This window comes from Magnolia sinica, chromosome 7 (assembly GCF_029962835.1).
Source record: "Magnolia sinica isolate HGM2019 chromosome 7, MsV1, whole genome shotgun sequence".
In the NCBI taxonomy this organism is placed as follows: Eukaryota; Viridiplantae; Streptophyta; class Magnoliopsida; order Magnoliales; family Magnoliaceae; genus Magnolia; species Magnolia sinica.
The window spans coordinates 83899421-83917905 of NC_080579.1; the positions used below are offsets into that span (position 1 = coordinate 83899421).

General features: G+C 43.1%; 1 protein-coding gene across 1 annotated transcript in view; it reads right to left on the reverse strand.

Annotated features, from left to right (window-relative positions):
* Positions 1 to 17971, reverse strand: part of LOC131251572 (nuclear pore complex protein NUP155) — a 76751-nt gene extending 58780 nt beyond the window's left edge. The window contains exon 1 of the mRNA XM_058252343.1: positions 17618 to 17971. Within this exon, the coding sequence (XP_058108326.1) occupies positions 17618 to 17776 (159 nt within the window). The 5' untranslated portion in view covers positions 17777 to 17971. The remainder of the gene's footprint in view (positions 1 to 17617) is intronic.
* Positions 17972 to 18485: the final 514 nt, after the last annotated feature.

The window sequence follows — 18485 nt, forward strand, 5'->3', positions numbered from 1 at the left end:
AAAGTCTTTGGACGGGCTGGAGTGGTGATGGACGTGGTGTTGCCTAGAAATAGATTCGATGGGTCTTACAGAGGCTTAGCTTTAGTAAGAATGAGCACTAAAGAAGATATGAGTAAAGCCGTACAGATGTTGCGTGGTGAAGGTTTTGGAGGGCAAAAGTTGTTGGTGCAAAGAGCAAAATTTAGACCCAAACTCAAGCATCACAACAGAGGCGGAGCAATTCAAGAAAAGAGAGAATCTGGGTTGCGGGACTACAACAAGCTTGGGTCATACGGGTGAGGGGAGAAGAGCTCCCCAACCAATACTGGTAGCGCCTCCTTTAAGGAGATACTGCTCAAACCGAAAGGTTGTAATACTAGAACTGAAGGCCAGGAGGACAGTGTAGGATTGGTAAAAGCAATGAGGACAGCAGGCAAGGTAGAGGGGAGAGAAGAAAGGGATGATTCATGGGTCTATATAAGCCAAGCATCTTTAGACCGATCTAGCAAAGCTCTTCATGAATCGGTAGTGGCGATTACCAAAGCAGGAGCGACGATCGCCCACGTAAGAAACTGGTTGGATGAATGCTGCGGATTTTCGCTAGAGTTCTATAATATCAAACCCATTGGTTTCAACGAACAATGGATCGATGTGAGCACCGAAGTAAATCCTGATTTGTTGATAATGGCAGGAGCGATACATAAAGATGGACCGATAGTCAAGATTCAGACGCGAGACGAGTTCACGCTGTTTGGAATGGAAGATATCTGGATTTTGATTTGGTCGGTTCCCCTAGCGCTATGGAACAAAGATTTTTTCAAAGCAGCAGCATCACGAGTAGGGCATCTAATAGAAATCAATCCTAAAACAAGATGAGGAGATGGGGGTGATCAGGGTTAGCGTCAGCAAGAGGAAGGGAGGCTCCTTTGCAACTCACATTCAGGTTGTGGTTAATGACAGGAAACTCTACTTGCCAATTCAAAGAGAATCTAAGGAAGACCTCATCCCGCGATGGGGTGATCCTTGGAGGCAAAAGGAGCCATTGTCGATGAGGTTAGAAGCAAGGAAGGGCATGGGCGTAGGGGCCATGGCTGCAAACAAAGGTGCACCAAGTCTAGCTACTCGAGGAGTACCGAACCATGCTATCGATACGTGTCCTCATTCGGATGGCGGTAGCAGTGCGATCGTCAGTCCAGGGTTGGAGTGTGCGACACGTCTTCAGGGGTCGGCGAACTTCAACACGTGTCACAACCCCATTGAATCGATATTCACGCTGCTCGAGAATTCGAAGTAGAGTAATCATATCTCTGACTCGCAGCAGGAGGTGAGTCAGCACATGGGGAAGCCCGATACAGATGGCAGCCTCGGACCCTCTCAAGGACCCGAACGGAAGGCTCGGTGATGCAGGACATGGAAAATTAAATATGATATGCAAGATTTCAGGCTTAGATCCTACCAATTCAAAAACAATCACACAAATTCCATGTCCCACATGAAAATCCATCATTCAATTAAAAAGGGGAATCGATGCCGGTCCAAGCCGACACAGGCTAGGACTGGACCAATAAAAATTATAAACCAAACGATGTCATGGGGAAATAAAATCAACTACTCATGCATAAAAATCAGTCCCTAATCCAAGGGAATCCCTAATTTCAATTCAAGGAACCCTAAGGTGATAAAAAGGGGCAAATCAATTAGGGATCATATAATCTAGGGTTAGGATTCATGAAAAACGGCTATGAGAGGATAAAAGAGGATAAAAAACTGAGCCAAAAGATGATCTCGCGTGTGGACAGCAACAATGGCCCAGACGGACGTGCGTGTGATCCCGGTCGCACGTGTGTGGGGCCCACTATTCAGAAAAAGGCCACCTTGGCTCCGCCGAAGTTTCAGCTCGCCTACGGGCCGAAATCTGGAAACCTGTTGTAATGAAGAAATCTGATGCAACAAAATGACAAATTCGAAGTATGGATGGTGGGGGAAGATGGAAAAAAAGATGATGGACGATGGGAATGAATTGGGATCGATGTGGCTTCGCACCACGGTAGTTAGCCCTTCGAAAAGGGAGGGCTTCACACCCACTTTTGAATTCTTCCATAACTCACGAAGAGAGCAGAAAAATAAAGCAAGAATTTTTTATTAACTTCAATGAATCAAAAGAACTACAAGAGGTACCTATTTATAAGAAAAATCTTATACCCCAAAACTCGTACCATGTGCGCAACCTATTACTTAGCGATGAAGTAAACTAAAATAAAAACCAAACAAAGAAATTTAAAGCGTTCACAATGTTCTAAATAATAACAATAAGCAAAACCTAAAATATGAAATCAATCCGACGAGTGAGCCATAATCATGAGATCCCAAGATGGGCTTTTCTTGACTATCGGGCCCACTTTTCTGAACCAAAACTTGTCTTCTAGCTAAAAGGCCCTCCCTGGACGTCGTCATCGAGCCAGATCGATAGTGGGGTCCTCCTTCTGCGTACGTACGTGCGTAGGGGTGGTGGTGCGCGGGCCTGCGTGCGTGTGCACGATGTCCTCATCAACTCTCCCCAGCTGCTAAGATTTCGCCACTGGCGAAATAAAACTCCTGAACCGCTCTAGGATGTCGGGATAAAGTCTCTGAAGCTCCTCCTCAGTGAGCCACGCACTGTCCGAAGCTGGGCGTGACTTCCATTTAACTAAGTATTTCTGAAACCCGCCATCTGACGTGGAAATTATCTCATGGTCCAGGATATCTTTTACTTCCTCTTTGGGTGTGTGAAGGCTAGATATGGGAGGCAGAGCCTGGGATGAAAGGTCGAGAAGAGGTCATGGATCAAAAGGTAAGGTTGAGACATCAGGATGGGTGGGCGAAGGGCCGGACAAAGTATCAGTGGGTCCCTGAAAAGCAACTAGATCCTCCACATTGAATGTGGAACTAATTCTCATGGAAGGTCGAAGATCTACCTCATACGTATTGAGACCGTTTCGCTTTATAATTTTGAAGGGCCCAGCGCTACGAGCGTGTAACTTACGAACGGCCCCTAGAGGGTACCGCTCGGGCCTGATACGGACCATCACAGAGTCCCCAATATTGAACTCTTTGAAACGTCTATGTAGGTCTGCAGAAAATTTGTAATGCTCATTACTAGTAGTGATCTTTCGCCTGATTTCTTGATGCAATGAATGTATGTGATGCGCAAAAGACTCTGTAGACTCTAATGGCCTATGGGACAATGATATGGGGATAAGATCAATAGGTTTCTTAGGCTTATAACCAGTAACGACTTCAAAAGGACTTAGACCTGTGGACCTATTGACAGAACCATTGTATGCAAACTCGGATATGGGTAGTACGGCGTCCCATGTCCTGGTATGCTCCCCCACTAAACATCGAAGTAAACTCCCTAGGCTCCTATTAACCACCTCAGTCTGGCCATCAGTCTGAGGGTGGTAGGCAGAAGAAAACTGGAACCTAGTATTCATCATGTGCCATAGTGTCTTCCAAAAGTAACTCATGAATCTCACATCACGGTCAGACACTATGGTTTTTGGTAACCCATGCAGTTTGACAACCTCACTAAAGAACAGCTTGGCAACATGAGAGGCGTCGAAAGTCTTAGAACAAGGAATGAAGTGGGCCATTTTCGAGAAACGGTCCACGACAACGAATATGGAGTCATGCTTTCGAATAGTCTTGGGAAGTCCAAGCATAAAGTCCATACTGATGTCCTGCCAAGGGATGAATGGGACTGGCAAAAGTGTATATAATCCTGTATTCTGTTTCCTCTGCTTTGCCAGATGACATGTACGGCATTGCCCTATAATTTTGGCCACGTCCCGCTTGATGCTTGGCCAATGAAATTTGTCCTCCACTAGGGCAATGGTCTTGTCACGACCGAAATGACCTGCAACCCCCCCTGAATGTAACTCCCAGACAAGAAAATCGCGAAGGGAGGTGCATGGTATGCACAAGCGGTCACTCCAAAACAAATATCCGTCCAAAATCAAATACTCACTGTTAGCTCCTGACGGACTCTCTAATAAAGACATATACACAACTCCAAAATCTGGACACTCAGAATACTTTTCTTTGATGCGCTCAAGGCCCGTAACTTCAACGTTCATGGAGTTGAGTAATGCGACTCGACAACTCAACACGTCGGCAGGCTTATTCTCTACACCGGCCTTGTGCTTGAGCACAAAAGTGTACTCTTGAAGGAATTGAACCCACTTAGCGTGCCTGTGGCTTAATTTCTTTTAAGAGTTCAAGTATCTTAAGGCCTCGTGATCTGAGAACAAGACGAATTCTTGCGGTAACCAAGGTGTCCCGTATCGGTATCGGTTGACGTAACGATGACCTCCAAAATCGATACGGATACGGGGGCGTAACGGTGATACGGGGGCGTAACGGCCCGTAACGGCGCAAATTTTTTTTTTTGCCAAAAAAAATATGAAAAAATATGGATTAAATCCGGAATATTCTAAGCATTCCAAATATGCATTCATTTATAAATTGGAACATGTTTATGGTGGTGTAACGGTCCACTCTTTAGTGAGAAGTTGTATCGGACTGTCTGATGAATTTATGAACCAGATAACCTGAATTTGACTACAAAATTCATATATTTAATTTTCTAACTATCTACTATCAATGATAGATATATTAGAATGAATGTAATATGAAAATATCTTACATTTAGGTGTTTGCAATTATTTTTGAGGGCCAAAATTCATGCGTAAATAGAAAAAAAATATAAAATGGCACCCCAAATATGTAAAATGCACATTAACATGTTCTACTATGATTAACACATCATATGGCATCATTAAAACAGCAAAAGAATCATTAAAAAATGATTTTTCGAATTTTCAAAAAAAGGGCCGAAATAAATGCGTAAATAGAAAAAAATAAAAATAAAAATATAAAATGGCACCCCAAATATGTAAAATGCACATTAACATGTTCTACTATGATTAACACATCATATGGCATCATTAAAACAGCAAAAGAATCATTAAAAATGATTTTTCGAATTTTCAAAAAGGGCCGAAATAAATGCGTAAATAGAAAAAAATATAAAAAAAATATAAAATGGCACCCCAAATCTGTAAAATGCATATTAACATGTTCTACTATGATTAACACATCATATGACATCATTAAAACAGCAAAAGAACCATTAAAAAATGATTTTTCGAATTTTCAAAAAAAGGGCCAAAATAAATGCGTAAATAGAAAAAAATATAAAAAATATATAAAATGGAACCCCAAATCTGTAAAATACACATTAACATGTTCTACTATGATTAACACATCATATGACATCATTAAAACAGCAAAAGAATCATTTAAAAATGGTTTTTCGAATTTTCAAAAAAAGGGCCAAAATAAATGCGTAAATAGAAAAAAATATTAAAAAAATTATAAAATGGCACCCCAAATCTGTAAAATGCACATTAACATGTTCTACTATGATTAATACATCAAATGGCATGATTAAAACAGCAAAACAACCATTAAAAACTGATTTTTCGAATTTTAAAAAAAGGGGCCAAAATTCATGCGTAAATAGAAAAAAATATTAAAAAATTATTAAATGGCACCCCAAATCTATAAAATGCACATTAACATGTTCTACTATGATTAACACATCATATGACATGATTAAAACAGCAAAATATATTAAAAAAAGTATAAATACCTATTTTTGACGAATTTCTGAAAAATGGCCCACCGAGCTTTGATTCAAAAAAATCTATAATATAATGTGTTTTTCTATCAAATACCTAGCTAAGGTTGGTCGAAATTAGTAGTAGAAGGAGTTAGAAACAGTTTGGAAGCAAGAGGTTTCAAAAAAACAGCAAAAACAGAGCTAAAAAAAAAAGTTAACGGGCCCGTAACGGCCCGTTACGCCCGTATCGGCCGATACGGGTACAAAAAATCGAATCGGCCGTTTCGGCCCCGAAACGGGTAACGGTTCGCACCGTTACCGTTACGTATCGGTCGATACGGCCGATACGTAACCGATTTGGCATACCATGGCGGTAACAGGTAATGTCGCCAATGGCATAGTAATTGCACTACCGCGTAGAATTCCTTGTCATAGGTGGAATATCTTTGCTTCGCCTCATTCAGTTTCTCACTAAAAAAGGCGACAGGGTGCCCTTCCTAACTTAGTACTCCTCCTATGCCGACTCCTGACGCGTCACATGCGACTTCAAAAGCTTTTGAAAAATCTGGAAGTCGTGTGACTGGAGCTTCAGTCATCTTGACCTTTATCTCCTTGAAGGCCTTCGAAGCGGCCTTTGTCCATTGAAACTCTCCTCTTTTTATGCAGTCCGTGATGGGAGCCACTATGGAGCTGAAGCCTCGAATGAACCGCCTATAAAAAGTGGTTAAGCCATGAAAGCTGCGCACCTCATGAATATTGTGGGGTTCAGGCCAATTGACGATGGCATTGACCTTATCGGGATCCGCCGATACGCCCACAGCTGACACAATAAAACCTAAGAAGATCAAACTACTAAACAAGAACACGCACTTCTTTAGGTTGGCATACAACTTCTCGGCCCTAAGAATCCCACAAACCTACCTCAAATGGTTGAGGTGTTGCTCCTTAGTCATGCTATAAATCAAGATATTATCGAAGTATACGACCAGGAACTTCCCCATAAAGGGTCTCAACACTTGGGTCATCACACGCATAAAAGTGCATGGGGCATTAGTTAACCCAAAAGGCATAACTAGCCACTCATATAGCTCATCCTTCGTCTTGAAGGCCGTCTTCCACTCATCACCAGGGCGTATACGGATTTGGTGATACCCACTTTTGAGGTCGATTTTTTAGAAGATAATAGCATTAGCCATCATATCTGGCATGTCATCAAGACGCGGTATGGGAAATCGATACTTGATTATGATTTTGTTGATGGCCCTACTATCAACACACATCCTCCATGTGTCATCCTTCTTGGTGTAAGAAGAGCGGGCACGGCACACGGACTCATGCTCTCTCGAATGAAACCCTTCTCTAGGAGTTCATCAATCTGCCTCTTCAACTCAGCGTGCTCCTTCGGGTTCATTCTATAATGTGGGAGGTTTGGTGGAGTTGCCCCAGGGATTAAATCAATGGCATGTTGTATATCCCTCATAGGGAAAGCTCATTCAGTAAATCATCAAGAAAAACATCACGAAACTCATGTACTACCTGAATGGCCTCAGTGGATAACTCTACGCTAGTCTCTGGTACACTCTCCCTAGCCACAAGGGCATATATCATCGAGTCCGCCTCCATCTCTCGCTCAAAGTCTTTGGCATTCAAAATATGGAGCGGTTTAGACTTGGACTTCGACTCTTTCACTTCTTTTGGGCTGCTCACACCACTCTGTGTGGTGAACTCTTTTCCAGTTGTATTCTTGGGTGGCAGAGGATTTAGCTTGATCTTCTTGCCCTCAAACCAGAATGTACACACATTTGAACGACCAAAATTTGGTAACATCCCTGTCATAGAGCCACGACCTACCCAGAATGACATGGCCCACATCCATAGGAACAACATCACACCAAATTGTGTCTTTATAAGATCCGAACTGAATAGGGACAAGACAGCGGTGCGAGACTGGAATGGATATTTCATCAACCCAGGAGACTCTATAGGGTTGAGGATGGGCTTCCATCTTCAAGCCCAAACGACTCACAATGGTAGTCGATGCCACGTTGGCACAACTACCACTATCCACGATCATCTTACAACTCTTTTCCCCACATTTTGCATAAGTGTAGAAGATCGTGTTGCGGCGCCAGTCATCAGTGTTCTTGACTTGAGCCAGGGCGCAACGCACAATTGCGAGGGTCACAGACTCTTGTGCTCCCTCTTCCTCATCACTAGGGGTTCCGACTGGCTCATATTCCTCCTCCTCACTATCACTCTCTGGGGGCACTACTTCTACTTGCCCATCAATAAGGAGTACTTTGGTGCCCTCTCTCGTGCCGCACTGGTGAGCAAAGTCACCAAACCCCTGACACCTAAAACACCTAGTGGCCCTACTTCCACGTGAACTAGACCCGACAATCTCTTTACCCTTATCATCCTTAGGTCTAGGCTGAATATTAGGGGAAGGTTTGTTTTGGAATCCCGTGTTAGGTATAGCCCCAAAGGGTTTGGCCTTAGTACCAGATTCGCGAAAGTCAAACCGCCTTCCCACAGATGCTTTAAGGTATTGCTCGACATCTAACACTACTTGGTACAACTGTTCGATAGTGTCTGTCTTTGGCGAGCAATTCTCTCCTAATGTCAGGACGGAGGCCCGTTTTAAAACGAGCAAGGGTGAGTACGAGGTCCTCATCAACCTCACAGCGGGTCGAGTACTCTTCGAATTTCTCAATATAGTCAGCAACACTCATAGAACCCTGTCGAAGAGACTGCCACTCCTCAATCAACCGCATGCAATAAGAGAAAGGGAGGTACTTCTCTTTCAGCGTTTCTTTCATTTCTCCCTAATGGACTATTGGGAGTTCCCTCACTTTTTCTTTTTTTCGCTCAGCCGTCGCCCAAAACCTCTTCGCTTGACCCACAAGCTTCATCTTGGTGAATCAGACTCGTCGAGCATTCGACATATCATACCACTCAAAATAGTGGTCCATATCCGCCAACCAATCTAAAAAAGCTTTAGGGTCTAAGCGGCCATCAAAAGTAGGGGCATCTACCCTAACTCCCTTGAGGAGTTGTGCATCTGGGTCATATTGATCATGATGTCCCTCACGGGGTGGGTGCACAGGTACGCGCCCATGACCAGCTTCTTGGCCGCCTCCATTCCTTGGTCTAACCTCCTGACCAACTGCCTGAGATTGGGAATCCTCCCCAGTGGTGGGGTTAGCGCTGAAGGAGGCCTCTATTTCTTCGAGGCGTTTATCTATGTGTTGTTCCAAATGCTTATTCAAGGACTCAACTTGCTGGGCTAACTTGGCCACTGTTTCTTATAGTTGCTCTATGTTTAGTGTGGAGTGCAAACCGAAACCGCAACCCTTACGTGTAGGCATACCCTGACTTGCTCAACCTAAGGACCTGCTATGACAACTATATGCGTCTAAAAACTAAATGACCCTACGAGACTCTATATGAAGGAGACTACACACTGTTACTAAAATTCAGCTATATATGATGGACTGAATGCATGAAGGACTCAAACAAACTAAACCCTAAATATGTGGTGAATGGCTTTGATACCAAATTTGATGCAGGACATGGAAAATTAAATATGATATGCAAGATTTCAGGCTTAGATCCTACCAATTCAAAAACAATCACACATTCCACGTCCCACATGAAAATCCAAACATACAATTAAAAAGGGGAATCTATGCGGGTCCAAGCCAACACAAGCTAGGACCGAACCAATAAAAATTATAAACCAAACGATGTCAAAGGGAAATAAAATCAACTACTCATGCATAAAAATCAGTCCCTAATCCAAGGGATTCCCTAATTTCAATTCAAGGAACCCTACGGTGATAAAAAGGGGCAAATCAATTAGGGATCATATAATCTAGGGTTAGGATTCATGAAAAACGGCTATAAGAGGATAAAAGATGATAAAAACCTGAGCCAAAAGATGATCCCACGTGTGGACAGCAACAATGGCCCAGACGAACGTGCGTGTGATCCCGGCCGCACGTGTGTGAGGCCCACTATTCAGAAAAATGCCACCTTGACCCAGGTCGGCCAAGGATGGACTCCAAAACCCCCAAATCTCAGCTCGATCCGATATACGGTTTGTGCGTGGTGCTCCGCCGAAGTTTCAGCTAGCCTGCGGGCCAAAATCTGGAAACCTGCTGTAATGAAGAAATCTGATGCAACAAAAGGACAAATCCGAAGTACGGATGTTGGGGGAAGATGGAAAAAAAGATGATGGAAGATGGGGGTGAATTAGGATCGATGTGGCTTCGCACCACGGTAGTTAGTCCTTCGAAAAGGGAGGGCTTCGCACCCACTTTTGAAGTCTTCCACAACTCACGAAGAGAGCAGAAAAATAAAGCAGGAATTTTTTTATTAACTTCAATGAATCAAAAGAACTACAAGGGGTGCCTATTTATAGGAAAAATCTTATACCCCAAAACTCGCACTATGTGCGCAACCTATTACTTAGCGATGAAGTAAACTAAAATAAAAACCAAACAGAGAAATCTAAAGCGTTCACAATGTTCTAAATAATAACAATAAGCAAAACCTAAAATATGAAATCAATCCAACGAGTGGGCCACAATCATGAGATCCCATGATGGGCTTTTCTTGATTATCGGGCCCACTTTTCTGAACCAAAACTTGTTTTCTAGCTAGGAGGCCCTCCCTGACGTCGTCATCGAGTCAGATCGATAGTGGGGTCCTCCTTCTGCGTACGTACGTGCGTAGGGGTGGTGGTGTGCGGGCGTGCGTGTGCACGATGTCCTCATCACTCGGGCAGTACGTTCTGGCTTAGAGGTCGCTACCATATCTGTTGCGTCTGCGATGGAATTGTCAGACCAAACCGCCTCTCATCCGGACCCTTCGTCTAAAGTTGAACCTCGATTCGAGCGTCGTTTACTGCCAATAGCAGCTACTTCGAATCCAGATCGTTTGCGGACACACGTAAGGGCACTCGAGACACGTGTCGCTAATCGATCTTCGATATGGAACATATCTCCACAAGAGTGTGCTCTCCTCACGTGCTAAGGGGACGCATGTCCCAGATTCTACGAAACTCTGCTCCTTTACGGGTGAAGATAATCCTCTTCTTCTGTGGGGGGACAACATCTGTGTCCCGGATCAAGAATCATCGTCATGGTCTTCCGGCTATGCGACCCCTCCTGTCTTATCGTCACCTCGCTCCTCGCCAGCTACAGATCCTATATCAGAACAAGCTCTATCAAATATGTTTCGAGAAGATATCAGAGAGAAGAAATATTCGAGGCGGAACCTTTGCGGATCAGGGCGGGAAGACTCTCAGCGGTAACGAAAAGTGATCTGCGAGGCATGAGGGACTCAGAAGATCAGAAGGTATAGTTGATCAGTACTCTCCAAAAAAAGAAATGGATTAGGGATGCGATGGGCCACATAGGCAGAACAATTGGAGTGTCCTTTGGAGACCATCCGGAAGATTTGATGGCCATGTTCCACTATATAGAGGAGTGTGGCCGACCATTAGTCCAGACAAAAACTCCTAGGAAAACTCCATCCAGGTCTCACGGCAACAGAGAACTCTGGAGCCTTGTTCTTAGCCCCACACCCATCAACCGATCGAACTCGGTAGTCCGAGTCCTTGCTCTTCGGGGAAGTTTTGTTCCCAAATGAAAGTTCTATCATTGAACATTAAAGGGGTGGGGTCAAAGCTGAAGAGAAGACTCCTCAAAGATATTTGTGGAAGAAGCAAAGCTGAGGTGACTTGTTTACAGGAACCAAGGTTCGGAAATTCAGCGACAAACTTCTGGGCACTCTCTAAAAAGAAATATATTCGAAATGGGTGGCATTGGATGCAATCGGAAGTTCATGAGGCATCTTGGTGGCGTGAAAATCTTCTTCATGGGTCCTGATCGATAACTGGAGTGGCGTCTTTTCGATTTCGGTAATTCTGAAAGAAGCTTCTTCGGACTTCAGTTGCCTAATCACATCAGTTTATGGCCCAAACCAAGAAGATAAAAGATCTGCATTTTGGGAGGAACTTAACGAATCTAGGAAGAAATTCAATAGACCTTGGTGAATTGGCGGAGATTTTAACATCACGCGTTATGCAGCAGACAGATCCCAGGAAGGTAGAGTTACTACGGGAATGCGACGCTTTTCTCAGTGGATTGAAGATCAAGAACTTGTTGATCTTCCTTTGCTTGGAGCGAGATTTACTTGGTCGAATCAGAGAGCTCATCCTACTCTATCCAGACTGGACAGATTCTTGGTGCCTCATGATTGGTTGGACTTGTTCCCCCTAGCCTCACAATCATTTCTTCCCAAACCCACGTCCTACCATAACCCCATTCTTCTTGTAGTAGATGATCAAAATTGGGGACCAAAGTCGTTCAGATTCGAAATTTCTTGGCTAAAGATTGAAGGCTTCCATCAGCTGATCGAAGATTGGTGGGCAGGTTTTAGTGTGGCAGGGTATGCTAGTTTCAAACTTTGCAGTAAGTTGAGACTCTTAAAAGGAAAGATTAAGAAGTGGAAAGTGGAAGAGCTTCAAAAAAGAGATTCTAAAACAGATGCAATCCTGGCTGAATTGCAATCGATTGACCAGTCAATGGAAGAGGGACAGAGTACTTCACAGACCCTACACAGAAGGATTCAGCTGATTCAATCCTATTCGGATCGGATGAAGGAAGAGGAAATTTCATGGAGACAGAAATCAAAATGCAAGTGGATCAGAGAAGAAGATAAAAACACCAATTTTTTTCATTGCATGGCTAAAGCACGCTAGAGTGAACAAGATCAGGAGTATAGTGGTGGATGGTGTCCGCATTGAAGATAAGGATGGTATATCCGAGGAGGCCATTCGCTATTTCAGTAACCTCCTTCGTGGAGAAGGTTGGAAAAGGCCTAAACTAGATCATCTCCAATTCGATCGAATTACCGAAGAGGACACCTCTGCTCTGGAATCCCCTCTCTCGCCTCTTGAGGTGAAAAGGGTTATTGTTGAACTGGGTGGGGACAAGGCCCCCGAGCCAGACGGTTTCCCAATCGCTTTCTTCCAAATCTTTTGAGATATGCTTCAAGGAGATGTTATGGAATTTATTCTCGATTTCCACGAGAGAGGTAGGTTGTCCAAAGATATCGGGGCTTCGTTTGTCCCGCTGATTCCCAAGATTGAGAGGGCTGAATCCCTTAATGACTTCAAACTGATTAGTCTTCTAGGGGGTCCATACAAGAGTTTGGCAAAGGTTTTAGCGTCTCGATTAATAGGGGTGATAGGAACAACCATCTCTCACAACCAAAGTGCATTCATTCCGGGTCGTCAGATAGTGGATAGTGCTCTCATTGTGTTTGAAAGCCTGGATTCGAGCCATAGATCCAAATCTAAGGGTCTTCTATGCAAATTGGATCTAGAGAAGGCGCACGATCACGTTGATTGGGACTTTCTTCAATATATGCTAACTCAGATGGGTTTTGGAGATAAATGGAGAAGATGGATAAGGGAGTGCATGGGTTCGGCGTTCTTTTCCGTTTTAATTAACGGATCCCCAAGAGGTTTCTTTCATAGTTCCGGGGATCTGCGCCAAGGAGACCCGTTGTCCCCATTCTTATTTCTTATTGTGGGGGAGGCCTTTTCAAGAATGCTCAGCAAAAGTCAGGCTGAAGGCATCATTAGTGGGTTCAAAGTGGAAGGAATGGCTCTACCGATACAATATTATTAAATGAAGTAGACCAAGACAAAGTTAGTAACCTGCGAACTATAATCAGATGTTTTGAAGCTGTTTCGGGTCTTCGTGTTAATATGGCAAAATCCAAAATGTTTAGGGTTAACATTGAGGAAGACAAGCTAAAGTCTCATCTAGCCTTCTTTCGTTGCTCGACGGGTCGCTTTCCTATCACATTTGTGGGTCTTCCGTTGTGTATCGACAAGCCTCTAAAGTCCTTATGGGACAAGGTTATCGACAGATTTGGTTCATATCTCGCTGGATGGAAAAGCAGATATCTCTCATTGGGCAGTCGGCTCACCCTAATTAAGGCGGCATTATCAAACCTTCCCCTTTACTTCATGTCTCTGTTCAAATGTCCGGCATCGATCTTGGCAATCCTAGAAAGGCTTAGACGGGATTTTCTATGGCATGGAAAGGAAGACAAAAAAAAAAAATTCATCTGCTCAGTTGGAAGTTTGCAAGAATATTCAAGGAGGAGCGGGCATAGAAGATCTAAAACAAATGAATCGAGCTCTTTTAAGTAAATGGATATGGAGACTAAGGACTGAGGACAAGACCCTTTGGAACGATTTGATCAAGAGCAAATATGGCCATTCAGAAGGGGGTTGGTGGACAAACAACTCTTCCAATTATAAAGCTTCACCCCTTTAGAAAGGAGTTCTATTCACTAAGGCATAGGTTATCAAAAGTTTTGGTGTCGTCGTTGGTAATGGCAAACATACTCGTTTTTGGGTAGACATTTGGGTGGGGGATGAAGCCCTGTGCGTCGTCTTCCTGCGTATTTTCCATATCGCCCAAAATCAGACCATCACAGTGGATGCTTGCTATTCGATTACAGGGGGAGTCGTGGTGTGGAACATAGAGTGTAGAAGATTTCTCCGAGATAGGGAGATTGAAGAATACATAGCCCTCCTCAATCGGATTTATAGCACCAATCCGAATCAGTACGCGGCTGACAGTCCAGCATGGCGTCTGGACAAAAACAGAAAATTCTCAGTGAAATCTCTTTATAGTCATCTCGCCAACAGCCCTCCAATCGAATGGACATCGTTATATCATGGCTGGAAATACCAAGTCCCCCCCAAGATTACGGTTTTTGGATGGTTGGTTGGCAAGGATAACGTACTCACAGTAGATAATCTGAGAAAGAGGGGTATGATCATCACTAACATTTGTTTATGCTGCATGGCTAAAGAAGAAACGGTGGATCATCTCTTTATCCACTGCCAGTTCACACATCAGATTTGGATCGCAATTCTAACCCACTTTAAGGTCCCCTGGACCTTTCCAAAGTCAGCTAATGGCCTACTTGAAGCCTAGCATGGAGTGGGGTGTGGGAAGCATAGATCAAAGCTATGGAAAATATCCCTTCTGGCCGTTTGGTGGACCGTGTGGTAAGAAAGGAATGGAAGATGCTTTAATGACACTTCTAAATCAATGGAGGCCACAATTCTCAGGGTGACTCATCTATTAGTCGAATGGGCCCCTTCAACCGATAAATTTAAGGATTGTAACTTACTCTTTTTAGGAGATTAGCCGGTCGGCTATCTCGGCGGTCCAGCTTTCTCTTTCTCTGTTCTCTTTCCTTTTTCAATAAAATTATCTTGTTATCCTTCCAAAAAAAAAAAAGTAAAAGACTCCCTACATTGGTCAAGCTTGACCAATTAAAACTCCTCAATTTGGAACCCACCTCTTCGTTGCGAACTTCTTACAATCTTCCCTACTTGCATTGCAAGAGTTCATATCATACGACATAATGCTACATGTCTAATTTTTGTGGAGCAAATGATCAATAGCCTCAGCAGCTGTATTGAATAGATTTTTCAGAGTTTGATATTGTATTTAAAAGGAATTACGGGTTTTAAATATTTTAACATTATTTACGATAAACTCTTTCCAAGTACAATAACTTCCTGCCTTTTTGAGGAGCACTGCTTCCCTGCAACTTTTGTTGAAAGTATTAAGGACCCAGGACTATTTTTTTATTAGTAAGATTTGCTATCAACATCAACAAAACAAAACAAAAAAATAAATAAATAAATTGCTATTAATCAAAAAAATGTTGCAGGTATTAAAGATCTGTCGCAGGCTCCTAGCGAGCCTTTTATATTTTCCAGATACTTCAAACTAGTCATCACGTGCAAGTCTGCAACTTAGTTTTACTTAGGGCCAGTCTATTGGGTGACTTTGCAAAACTGCAAGGGAGCATTAATGAAATGCACACTCTACATGTCATACATGCATGTTGATCTGGACTGAAACCCCACTGGGGATGGCCAGTGCAAACTACCATGCTGATTTTGTAAATCAGTCCTCTAATTAACCGATAAACTCAAACAAAATGCGAATCTACAGATAGAAATAAAATAGAAAATGATCAATAATTAGAAAGAGGTACATGAGAACTTGAAGAATACAAAGAAAAGGCCTGCACTGCCAAAAGAATGCTAACAAAAAGAATAAAATTACTCCCATAAAAGGTTCCATGAAACCTTTTAGGGTCCACCAAAAGCAAAAGAAAATCCTTGATCAAATCCTAACACTTGATTTAAAACTAGCTACAGCGTTAAAACATTCCTTTTTCTAATCCTATTCAAATAGAAGACAAAAGCCAAAAAGGATTTACTTTCTTTGCGAAGCTGGAGGTCCTCAAAAAACGCCTAAGTTCAAAGAAAGCAAAAAGGTAGCTCCCAGACCCTTTATTGTATACTAATGCTTGTAGGTCCCAATAGTGCCATGGTGAGAAACATCATGGGGAAAGGATAATTTAACGATGGCATTGTCGAGCTGATTGACCCAAAAAGCACTGAGTCTCAATAAAAACACGTGCCCCATTACTAATATAATTCAACTTACTAATACAATGCAACCATTATCCAAGTAACACAATGTTGGGCCTCAAGGGTTATTTGGAGACTTCCACCCCCACTATGATTTGGGACAAATGGAGGATCACTCCCTCCCATTACAAACAATATCAGCCTTGATTTGAGCAGAAAGCATCCCTACGGCTCATCATTTGAAGACTATCAAGCGCCTTTAGGTTGTTGCCTTTTTGCGTTCTTATCAACAACAAATACTCAGCTCTATGGTTCTTCCTAATGTCTGCCTCTTTTGCCTCAAACAAGTAAAGTCAGTAGACCATTTATTCATCCATTGCCTCTTTGCCAAGGAAATTTGAAGCAGCATTCTTCAGGATTCTAACATTTCATGGGTGACGCTGGCTTTGATCGATAGGCTTTTCCAATCCTGGTTTGCAGAAGGATGGAAGGCAAGAGAAGATCCAAGTGTTGTCGTTCGCTGGTGGCTGTTCACTGGTGCGAGTGGGCTGAAGGAAACAAATGCTGCTTCGTGAATAAAAGCAGTTCGGCTTCAAGGCTTATCCGTGGGGTTAATTTGTGTTTGGCGCTGCTTTAGGAATAAAAGTAGTTCGGCATCAGGGGTTATCCATGGGGTTAATTTGTGTTTGGCTGGTTGTATTTTTCTTTTTCTCTGGTTTGTTCCATTTTCTTATTTCCCTCTCTTTGTTTTCTGTTTCTTTTGGCCTGGCCTTCTGGCCGTGAATAAAATCACCATCTTTCAACAACAACAAAAACCAGCTCTATCATTCAACCCACTGCCACAACTCATCACTCAAGTAACGTAAAACCCATTGGCAATTATAAATGCTGTGTCAGAGCATGCAAGCTATGCTCATATACACATCCATCGTACACATGGAGAGCATGCCTATCCAGATGCCCCTGGCTTGTTGCATTTGCATTCGTGTGAATTCGTAGTTCGAGTAACATAAAACCCACTCCAAGATCTAGATAATCTAGCAGAATACATGGGCTATCCTCATGCACAAGTCCAGCTTACGCATGGAGCACACACAGGTTCATCGAGACCGTCCAGATCTCAAACCACACTATGCAGAAGATTATCATCATTATAGCCTTGTCCCTGCTAACAAATTCATGAATGATACAGTACATATAGGTCACAGCCCAAAACTCACACTGATCAAACAACACTAACCACTCCATTCCATCGAACTTATGCTTGGAGAGAATGTGCGTATGTCCATTGAAGAATAAATTAGGGTATTCCAATCAGAGTGATTTCTGGGGCGGAGCCGTCGATCATGAGACTCAAGCATAGGATGTTTTGGACTGAGTCTGCGCGACATGCCACGGACAAGCACGTCCGCATATTATCCACTGTAATCCGCCAGAGTATCATATAATTCTTACAAATACTAACATAAGAAATTAGATCATCTTACCTCTTTGGGATGGGACGAGTAGGGATGGCTGGCGTATCTGGAAGCCTCTAGAGCTTCTTCAAGATCGAGCTGGGCCGCGACATCTCTGCCAATGCGGTCGCTGATGAGACGGCCCGCACTGGCGATATCAGGGCCCACTGTCTCATCTTCCCACGACATGTATGGAAGAGAAATTCAAAAAAAAAAAAAAAAAAAAGCCCTATAAATCAAGAGATGGATTGAGATGAGAGGGCAAAACACTAGATTGAAAGCGAATGGAGAAGCCTGAAAGAGAATGAATGTCGGAGAGAGGAAACGAAAGGGTGAGCGACGGATTTTAGAGAGAGAGAGAGGGCGGGAGGGAAAAGAGGATTTTGAGTGGGTTTAGGGCTGGGTTTTTCGGAAGTGGATTGCGTGGTGTGCCACACAGCACCGACCTCAGTTGTGTATTGACGTCACTAAGGACTGTGGCCCCACAATGATGTAGGAGTTATATCTAAACCGTCCATCCATTTCACGAGATCATTTTGAGGTATCATCCCAAAAATTAGGCAGATAAAAACCTCAATTAGACCACAATAAAGAAATCAGTGTAATTAGATGCTTACCATTGAAAACTTCTCACGGACCACTGAAGTTTTCAATCAAGCTCAAATCCGTGTTTTCCCTTCGTGTAGGTGCGTGCCATCTTACCAACAGGTTGCATGGGGAAGCGGATTGGCTGGTGTACCATGCACCAGCTATATAGCTGATGTATTGACGTAAGCTAATTTGATGGGTGACATCATGAGATATATGTTATATCTAAACCGTTCATCCACTTTGCGAGCTCCTCTTAAATATAAGACAGATATAAAGGGTCCACTACAAAAAGCAGCTGAGGATTGAA